This window comes from Mastomys coucha, unplaced genomic scaffold, assembly GCF_008632895.1.
Source record: "Mastomys coucha isolate ucsf_1 unplaced genomic scaffold, UCSF_Mcou_1 pScaffold5, whole genome shotgun sequence".
Taxonomy (NCBI): Eukaryota; Metazoa; Chordata; class Mammalia; order Rodentia; family Muridae; genus Mastomys; species Mastomys coucha.
In genome coordinates, this window is record NW_022196911.1 from 111,170,605 (window position 1) to 111,180,841 (window position 10,237).

At 49.3% G+C, this 10,237-nt stretch overlaps 1 protein-coding gene across 1 annotated transcript in view; it reads left to right on the forward strand.

The window, feature by feature from the left end:
* Dnai2 (dynein axonemal intermediate chain 2) overlaps positions 1–10,237 on the forward strand; it is a 29,738-nt gene that overhangs the window by 16,472 nt on the left and 3,029 nt on the right. The window contains exons 8-11 of the mRNA XM_031352576.1: positions 818–940; positions 5,401–5,624; positions 8,179–8,314; positions 9,172–9,318. Coding sequence (XP_031208436.1) covers positions 818–940; positions 5,401–5,624; positions 8,179–8,314; positions 9,172–9,318 — 630 coding nt within the window. The remainder of the gene's footprint in view (positions 1–817; positions 941–5,400; positions 5,625–8,178; positions 8,315–9,171; positions 9,319–10,237) is intronic.

Sequence of the window (10,237 nt, forward strand, 5' to 3'; positions counted from 1 at the left end):
CTCCCAGCTCACATACTTTCCATCTTGTCTTGCACTTGCTATGTTCCTTGACTCTACTCAGCAGCCACTTCAGATTTCCTGAAGCTTGATTCTGTGCCTGCTGGCTGCTTGGTATAGGTCTGTTATGTTATGCTTTATTTCACAAGGGCTTATACTTTGTTAGCATCAGAAAAAGAAGAGCAAGAAGTGCGTTTGTGCCTAGGTCATTACACACTCACACAGGCAAATCTAAAGCATACGTTGCTGCTGGTGAAGGGAATGCTAGATCAATGAATATGTCTGCTTTTTAATTTTTTTAAAGATTTATTTATTTTGTGTATGTGAGCACACTGTAGCTCTCTTCAGGTACACCAGAAGAAGGCATTGGACCCCATTACAGATGCTTGTGGGCCACCATGTGGTTGCTGGAAATTGAGCTCAGGGCCTCTGGTAGAACAGTCAATGCTCTTAACCGCTGAACCATCTCTCCAGCCCCCTTAATTTTTTTTTTTTTTAAAGATAGGATCTCAGGTAGTCCAGGTTGGCCTCAAACTCCTAAACTTTCTGCCTCCTCCTCCTGAGTGCTGGGGTCGCAGACATGTTACCAGGCCTGGGTCCTGTGTATAGCTTTCATCTCGCTGGCTATTGCTATGTCGGGGGAGTCTTGTAGAAAATGGCTTCTTGTGCCTGCATCTGACTTGTATACCGTTTGCCTTTGTACATGTTAGAAATGTGTTTGTTCGCATTGTTTCCATATCCTTTGAGCCCCTGGACGGTTTGGGGTGGAGGCAGGACAGTAGTCAGGGTCTTCAAGGTCTCAATTGTCCTTCCCTGCCAGGTCATGTGGTGGGACATCCGCAAGATCAGCGAGCCCACCGAAGTTGTCATTATGGACATCTCCAGAAAGGAGCAGCTGGAGAACGCCCTGGGCGCCATCTCCTTGGAGTTCGAGTCTACCTTGGTGCGTGTTTTTTGTTCTCCCTTCCTCAGCTTTGCTTGCTGGGGCTACGGGACAGCAGGCATGGACGACGGTGCAGCAGAAGCAGGCAGGAGGTCCCTTCCTTTCCTGGCAGCCTTACTCCTTGTCAAGGCTTTACCGCGATCTTCCAGCAGGGGGCAGAAGAGCACCTCCAGGAAGGCTGCCGTTGACACACCCGCTTGAGGCCGGCCCTTCTGAATAGAGAGGGCTTTTTAAATCAGAGAAGCCCAGTTTTAGGGGAAGATCCCTGCCCAGAACCAATGTCCCCATTGCTTTGGCTTCATTTGAGGCCCTAGGCTGGTCACTTCCCTTCCTCGGGGCGGGGGGAGAGGGTGTTGAGGAAGGAAGAACAGAGGAGCCTGGTGGAAAAGCAGAGCACAGACCAGATTAGAAGTCTCAACAGACTGGGAATGATAAAGAAACCCCAAAAGCCAGGAACACCAGTGCGTGCCTGTAATCCTAGCACCTTTGAGCTAGAGGCAGGAAGATCAGGAGTTCAAAGTCATACATAGCAAGTTGAGGTCCTGTTTTGTTTGGTTGGTTTTTTAAAGTCAAAACAAACAACAAAACAGAAAACAAGAAGCCAGAGAAAGCTTTTGCATTTGCTACACAAACTTGACCTGAGTTTAATTCCTGGATCCTGCTATGGAAGGAAAGTGACTCCTGGAAATTGTCCTCTGACCTCTACTTATATATAGTGTGCCATAGTATTCATGGACACACACACACACATACACACACACACACACACACACACACAGAGAGAGAGAGAGAGAGAGAGAGAGAGAGAGAGAGAGAGAGAGAGAGGATTACGATGATCATGATGAAATTGATGTTGATGATAAATAAAATTTTAAAAACTCAAAATTGAAGCCAGAAGCAGAAGAATCACTGAAAATTCAAAACCAGCTGAGGTCATAGAGTTCCAGGCCAGCCAGGAGTACACAGCAAGACCACATCTCACACATTCAAAACCAAAAACCTATAGAAATGAAATAAAAAGTTTGAAGTTTCGCAGAGCAGTCATGGGAGTGTGTCAGAAGCAGAAAATGGACACTCTCCCAAAATCAAGGCAAGAAAGCCCCTTTCCAGATGGGTCATGCCTTAGGGTCGTGCTTTAGGCTGGGTCCTCCTCAATCTAGCTGAGGCTCAAGCTTGGTGGTCCCACTCCTGTGTCCTTGGCGACGTCACTTGTTTGGGTCACCGTCACATCATTTGGAGGACCTGGGGAGGCTCTGCCCTCACACTTGCCCCCAGCATCCTCAGCTACAGGCCAGAGTTGAAATGCCAGAATGATAATCCTGTTACCTGAAGAGGTCAGAAGAGAGAGCACCCAGGAACTAGAGTTATAGATGTTTGTGAGCCAGCAGTATCAGGAGTCAAACCTGGGTCCTTGGCGGGAGCAACAAATGCTCTTAATTGCTGAGCCATCCCTGTAGCCCTGCTTAACTGTTTGTTTGTTTGTTTGTTTGTTTGTTTCTGACAGGGTTTCTCTGTGTAGCCCTGGGTGTCCCAGAGCTCGATCTGGCCTCAAACTCACAGAGATCCTCCTGCCTCTGCCTCCTAAGTGCTGGGACTAAAGGTATGTGCCCACCTCCACCCAGCTTCCCTCTTAACTTTTTATTCTGGACAAGTCTCTTGTATCCCAGGCTGGCCTTGAATATACTATTTTACACAAAACAACCTTGAACTTAAAAAGATATTACATTTTAAATACTTCTGCCGTGTGTGTGTGTGTGTGTGTGTGTGTGTGTGTGTGTGTGGTGTGTTCAGGGGGCATGTTTGTCAAAGGACAACTCGCTTCCTTTCCTTCCACTGTTTGAGTCTCAGGGATTGATCTCAGGCTAAAAGTTAGGGCCTTTACCCACTGAGCCATCTCCCAGACCCATGACCTTGAACTTCTGATCTCCCTGCCCCCGCCACTTTTTGCATGCCTGATCACAGGTGTGTGCCACCAAGTCTGGGCTAACCACTTTGAAGGGCCAGTTCTGCAGTGGCCCTGCCCACTCATAGCATTATGCAGCCATCCCCACCACCTGGCTCTGGAATTTCCCCATCTCTCAGAGCTCTTTATTAAGATGTGACATTTTATTTACCTTCCGGACAGAATAGAAAGAGCCTGGGCGGGAAGGAGCCCTCCCTCCCGTGTCACTGGTGAATATAACTTTACTTCCTCGTAGCTGTGTGGCTTCTGCTGACTCACAGTTTGGCACGGTTCTTCCTCGAAGGAATCTGGTCATTCTTATAATTTCCAGAAAAGCTGGGCTTGGTGGTTTATGCCTCTATCCCAGCACTTCAGGCAGAGGCAGGCCTGAGAATTCAAGGCTAGCCTGGTCTACAGAGCAAGTTCCAGGGCCACCAAGGCTATGTAGTGAGACCCTGTATCAAAAACCAAACAAACCAAACAAACAAAACCCCATCAAGCCCCTTTGCCTAGCCCTCATTGTAACTGACTTTTCAGATGTTCAAAATGAAGTTTACAGTTTCTGCCTCAAAAACTAGTTCTCTTGCCGGAACAAATATTATACAGAATTGAAACACTGTACCTATGAGAGAAACAGGTCCTGTGTCTTTCTCCCTGAGATCTCAGCAATTCTCACCACTTTCTCGACCTCTATGACCTTGCTTCCTCTAGGGACCTCTAAGAAGGGTCATAGAGCAATTGTCTTCCTTCTTTCCTTCCTTCCTTCCTTCCTTCCTTCCTTCCTCCCTCCCTCCCTTCCTGCCTGCCTGCCTTCTTCCCTCCTTCCCTCCTTCCCTCCCTCCCTTCTCTCTCTCTCTTGTTCTCTCTTTCTTTCCTGTTTGAAATAGGGTCTCTGTAGCCTGGGGTGTCCTCAAACTTGCTAAGTATTCGAGGGTAACCTTGAACTTCCGACCCTGCCTCCCCTCCCCTCCTGACAGCAGAATTTCAGTGATGCCCTGCCATGCCTGTTTGTGTAGGGTTTGAACCCCAGTTTCCATGTCTGCTAGACAAGCACTCTACCAACTGAGCTGTGGTCCTAGCCCCTTTCTTGTTTTGTTTTCATACTCTTATTTTTTTTAATTTATCTTTGTGTGTGCATGTGTGTGACGCACATGTGTGCGTGCATATGTACATGTGTGCGAGCATGCATGTGTGTGTACACACGAATGTGTGTTCATGCACACAAGCATGCATGAGTGTGTGCTGTACTCTGTGTATGTGTGCGTGTGTGTATATCTGTGCCTGCACGTGCAAGCCTGCATGTAGGTGTGTGTGTGTTGAACCTGGGGAGGTCTTAGAGAGAACTCAGCTTGCAGGAGCTGGCTCTCTCCTTCCTCATGGGTTCTGGGTGCCAAGCTCAGGTTGTCAGTTTTGGTAGCAAGTACTGTTGAGTCAGGTCTCCGGCCTTGCCACAGCCAATCACAGGAAAGTGTCCAGGCTCGGCAGGAGGAGGCACAACTGTAGTTCCCAGACCTGGGGGAGACAACTTGCCACACTGACTACCAGGTGGCTTCGTGAGTGCTGACTGGTCACCTATTCTAAGTTCACAGTGACAGCTTGAGCCAACTTCATTCTCCTGCCCGCTATGGTTTCTGCATACTCAGGGAAACACTGTGTCCACTCTGGGCCTTGTTTATTCTATGTATAAACAAACATTCAAATCCTTATGACGGGATTACCAGGGCTAGAGTGGTGGATCTGTGTTTAAAGCACCTACTATCCTTTAACTCCAGTGCTGTGGGAGAACAGAGACAGGAGGAGGGTTGGCATTTGCTGGCAGCCAGCCTATCTATCTGAAAAACAAGAATCCAAGTTCAGTGAGAGACCCTGCTTCCAGGCAATGAGGCAGAGTGATAGTGGGAAGACACCCAAAGTTTCTTCTGGCTTCTTCACACAAATGCACAACACACACACACACTCGCATGCACACGTGTGAGCGCGCGCACACACTATACACATAAACTGCATATACACATGCTGCATACACATACACTACATACACACACTGCATGCACATACATGGACACACACAAACACACAGTCCACATAAACTGCATACACACACATGGACTCACTAAACACACACACACACATGGACACACACTCAAACACACATGTTGCACACACACATGGGCATACACACACACAAACACACACTGTCCATATAAACTGTATGCACACACATGACACAAACACACCAAACACACACATACCGCATAGTGTATGTATACAGTAATGCTTGCAGCGCAGTCCCCTGATGACCCTCTAGGGTCCCCTGATGACCCTCTAGGGTCCAGGAGAGCCGAGGGTACCCTTATAAAGTGTGCCAGCCTCAAGACGACTCCCAATGAGCCTGTGGAGTGGGACAGGACTCAGCCTGGACACAGCTGGAGCAGAGGTTCCCAGGCAGCCTGCTGGTCACATGGGTCCAGCCTAGAGATGATAGCTCATGGGCCTTCTTCTGTCTTCCTATCCATAGCCTACCAAGTTCATGGTGGGCACCGAACAGGGCGTCGTCATCTCCTGCAACCGCAAGGCCAAGACGCCAGCGGAGAAGATCGTCTGCACCTTTTATGGCCACCATGGCCCCATCTATGCCCTCCAGAGAAACCCCTTCTACCCAAAGAACTTTCTGACTGTTGGCGACTGGACAGCCCGCATCTGGTCTGAGGACAGTCGGGAGTCATCGATCATGTGGACCAAGTAAGGAGAGGGCTTCAGAGGAGCAGAGGGTACTCGGGGCCACTCCAGAGATTTGGTTTAGCAGGGCTCTAAACAAGGCATGGTGGCCCATACCTGTAATCCCAGCATTCTGGAGGTTGAGGCAGGAGGATTGCAAGTTTGAAGCATCCTGAGCTACATGGAAAAATCTTGTCTTGCTGTTGGGCATTGGTGATGCAGGCCTTTAATCCTAGCACGTAGGGGGCAGAGGCAGGCAGAGCTCAGAGTTCAGGGCCAGCCTGCTCTACAGATCGAGTTCCAGGATGGCCAGGGCCACACAGAGAAACCCTGTCTCAGAAAGGAAAAAAAAAGGGAAAGAACTTGTCTCATTTTATATATATATATAAAATGTGAGCACACACACATATATGTATACATATACACATACATACATACATACATACATACATACATACACACACACACACACACACACACACACACAGTCCCAAGTACTGGGCTTAGAGGTATGTGCTACCATGTCTGGTTAACAATATAAATTCTTTTTTCTTTTTGGACACAGGATCTTATTATGTAGACCTAATTGGCCTAGAACTATGTAGACCAGGCTAGCCTCAGACTCACAGAGATCTGCCTACCTGTGCTGGTTATTGTTTTTGTCAACTTGACCCAGGCTAGAGTTACCTGAGAAGAACCTCAATGAAGAAAATGCCTCTATTAGATTGCCTGTATGCAAATCTTGACTGATGATTGGGGTGGGAGGGGCCAGTTCCCTGAAGGCAGTGCTGCCCCTGGCCAGCTGGTCCTGAGGTGTATAAAGAAAGCAGGTTGGGCCGGGCGGTGGTGGCACACACCTTTAATCCCAGCACCTTGTCTCGAAAAACAAAAACAAAAAAAAACAAAAAAAAAAAGGAAAAGCAAGCAAGCAAGCAAGCAAGCAGGTTGGGGCTGGAGAGATGGCTCAGCAGTTAAGAGCACTGACTGCTCTTCCAAAGCTCCTGTGAGCGACCACATGGTGGCTCACAACCATCTGTACTGAGCAAGTCAGGAGGAGGAAGCCAGTGAGCATCATCCCCCCAGAGCTTCTGCTTCAGTTCATGGCTCCTGGTTTCTTCCTTGATATCCTGCTCTGACCCCTGGATGATGGGGCTGTCACCTGGAAGTGTACGATGAAATTAACCCTTTCCTCCCCAAGTTGCTTTTGATCGTGGTGTTCTTGATCACAGTAAGAGAAACTCTAAGACTCTGCCTCTGCCTCCCAAGTGCTGAGATTTAAAGTCTGTGCCATCACACCCAGCCAACAACAACAAAGAATTTTTAACATAAGTATGCCCCATGCAATATTGTGCCCCATGGAATATACTTAACACTAAAAATTCCACACTGCCTTCAAACCTCTCCAGAGTCAGATGGGCATGCTAGCCAGTGTTCAGGAGGTAGAGGCAGGCAGATCTCTCTGATTCTAGAGCAGCCAGAGCTACACAGTGGGACTCTTTTTTTTTAAATCAAATCAAATCTCCAGGTTTTTTTTTGTTTGTTTGTTTGTTTGCTTTTTTTGTTTTTTGTTTTTTTTCTCTACTGTGGCCCAACTCTTTACAAGCTTAGGAGCAAAGGAGGCCTGAAATTTTAGTTCTGATTCAGCTGTACCTCTATGGAGGAGAAAAAATGGGTTTGGAAGGGACAGGGTGGGGAGAGAGAGAGAGAGAGAGAGAGAGAGAGAGAGAGAGAGAGAGAGAGAGAGAGAATGGGAATTAAAAAAAAATATTTCACGTACTTTTGAACAACCTTGAGGGAAGAATCTACCCCTCCCCCAGACAGGGTTTCTCTGTAAAGCCCTGGCTGTCCTGGAACTCACTCTGTAGATCAGGCTGGCCTCGAACTCTCAGCAATCCACCTGCCTCTGTTTCCCAAGTGCTGGGGTTAGAGTCGGGCATCACCCCGCCTGGTGAGGGGTGACTTTTTGTTCGGGCTGGTAAGATGCCTCACTGGGTGAAGGCGCCTGCGGCCTGGTGAGACAATCTGTGTTCGATCCCCAGAACTCTTGGGAGAAGGAGAGAACTGACTCCTCCAAGCTGTCTTCTGATCTCCAAATGTGTGCTGTAGCATGGGTGCACCCATACACACACACATACACACACACACACACACACACACACACACACACACACACACAAATGTGTTTTAAAATTATTAAACAAAGCTGTCCACCAAACAAAACTTTAGAAATCCAAATGAAGGCCAGGAGGAAATAAAGCAAACCTCCATCTCAGAAAAAATGAATTTCTGGGCATGTCCTTCCTGGGACCCCACAGTGGATCCCAGTTCCATCAGGTCTGACACCGTGGGAAATACCAAAGCCCAGCCCATGGAGAGAGCCACACCCCCAGATCCCTGTTAAGCTCAGCCTGGAAACCGTAAGTGAGGCTGGCTTGAAGTCAGACCTGAGAAAGTTTCCTATCCGGAAAGACTCAGAGACCCTGGCCCCTAGGAGATCCTCAGTGAGAGGACAAGCCATGGCCCTCAAGCCTTATCCCTCCACCCCAGGCTTCCTGTCTCACCACCCTGGCTCCTACAGGTACCACATGGCTTATCTCTCTGACGGAGCCTGGAGTCCTGTGAGACCAGCCGTTTTCTTCACCACCAAGATGGATGGGACCCTGGACATCTGGGACTTGGTGTTCAAGCAGTGTGACCCTGCCCTCAGCCTGAAGGTCATGTGTGTGGTCCTCCACTCCACCCATCCACTCTGGCCCTTGTGATCTGGGGTCCCTCCTAGATGGGCCCAGGGGTGTGTGTGTATGTGTGTGTGTGTGACTGCTGCTCGTGGCTCTTAATATGCATACCTGAATGGGGCCTCTCTGAATAGTCTGCGTTTCCGGCCAACTGTGCTGACCTTGGTAGTATGTGGTACTCAGAAGCGAGGGACCTGGGGAGTTGCAGCTGTGATGACTACAAGAGTCACCCTAGAGAATGTAAAGAGAAGGGAAGGGCTGGGGGTTCCAGGCAATGGTAGAGTTCTGGCTTTCAGGTCTGAGCTCTACATCCAGCACCACAAGAAACAAGTTTTATCAGCTGGTAGGACACTTGCTTAACATGCACAAGGCCCTGGGTTCTATCACCACAACTGTATACACCAGGCATGGCGCTACAGCGTCAGGGTCAGAAGTTCAAGGTCACCCCTGTGTAAGTTGTTCAAGACCAACCTGGGCTACATGAGACCCGGACCCAAACAACAACACAGGAGGGAATTTAAGAGAAATAAATATTCTCACCTCTCTCCAACTGTATAACATCAGATCCCCATATTTGGGTTCTCCGTGGTTACCCCATCAGCCAATATTAGCAAATTGTAGCTGAGAACCTCTGGCTGGGGGCATGGGAGACCAGGGAGTCAGAGATCTGTAAGATGATGCAGCTAGGCCAGTATTAGGGCTAGGGACCAAGGGTAAACTGCATCCACCATGAAAGGCTGTGTCTCTGGAGGTGTTCCAATAAGGCCAGACAATAGAACATGTGTGACTCCGGTTTTCTTCCCCACTCTACCTGGTTCTTCTGGCTCCTCCAACAGGTGTGTGATGACCCGCTCTTCTGCCTCCGGGTTCAGGACACCGGGTGTCTCATCGCCTGTGGCTCCGAGCTCGGAACGACCACCCTGCTGGAGGTCTCCAGCAGTCTCTCCACTCTGCAGAGGAATGAGAAGAACATAGCTTCCTCCGTGAGTGCCAGGGCAAGGCCTACTGTGTGTGTGAGTGCCAGGGAGAGGCCTACTGTGTGTGTGAGTGCCAGGGCAAGGCCTACTGTGTACATGACCTGACCCACCTCGCCAGTCATATAGAGACTGAGTCAGGGAAAATGAATTGCCATAACAGGGGAGGGCAGCATGGTGTCCCCAAGCTGTCAGATATGCCCTCGCCCACTTGCTTGCATCCAGTAGTGCTGGCACAGTCGCTCCGCACACCAGGCTGTAAATCGCACTGGTTCGATGCAGTAAAAACAGTGGGACTTTTTGAAGCAGAGCCTCTCAGTTGAAGACTTAGCAGATGCCCATGGAGAAGTCACACGGAAGTGACCTGGCTGATGAGAGGCACTGAGAGCCACCACTACCCCTTTCTCCATGCTGCAGCACACTCCCCAGGAGCATGGAGGGACACTGGCATTGAAGTTCTTAGTGCTGAGGGTGGGATAGCCTCCTGGCTGTACCTGAGGCTGGGGCCTCAGGACCAAGCTGGGGCCCAGGATTACCACATTCTTCACTGTCCCCTATGTCTGGGGCTCCTTGGAACTGAGTGACTCAGCAATCCTGCTCCAGGCTGGCTTTGATTAATGTATGGTCAATGCTGACCTTGGATTTCAGATTCACAGCCTTCGCCTCCGGCACGCTGGGATTGCTGACGAGTGCCACCACACCCGGTTTATACTTGGGGATCTCTGCTAGGCAGGCACTCGAACAGCTGACCTAGATCCCTAGCCCTGCATGCAAGTGTGTAACTGTTTCGAGGCAGGATCTTACTTTGCAGACTTGGTCTGTCCTCTGTGGAACGGGTTGGCCTTGAAATCACAGAGGTCCACAAGTCTCTGCCTCCCGAGTATTGGACTTAAAGGGTTGTGCCACCATATCTGGCTTAGTTGTCCGC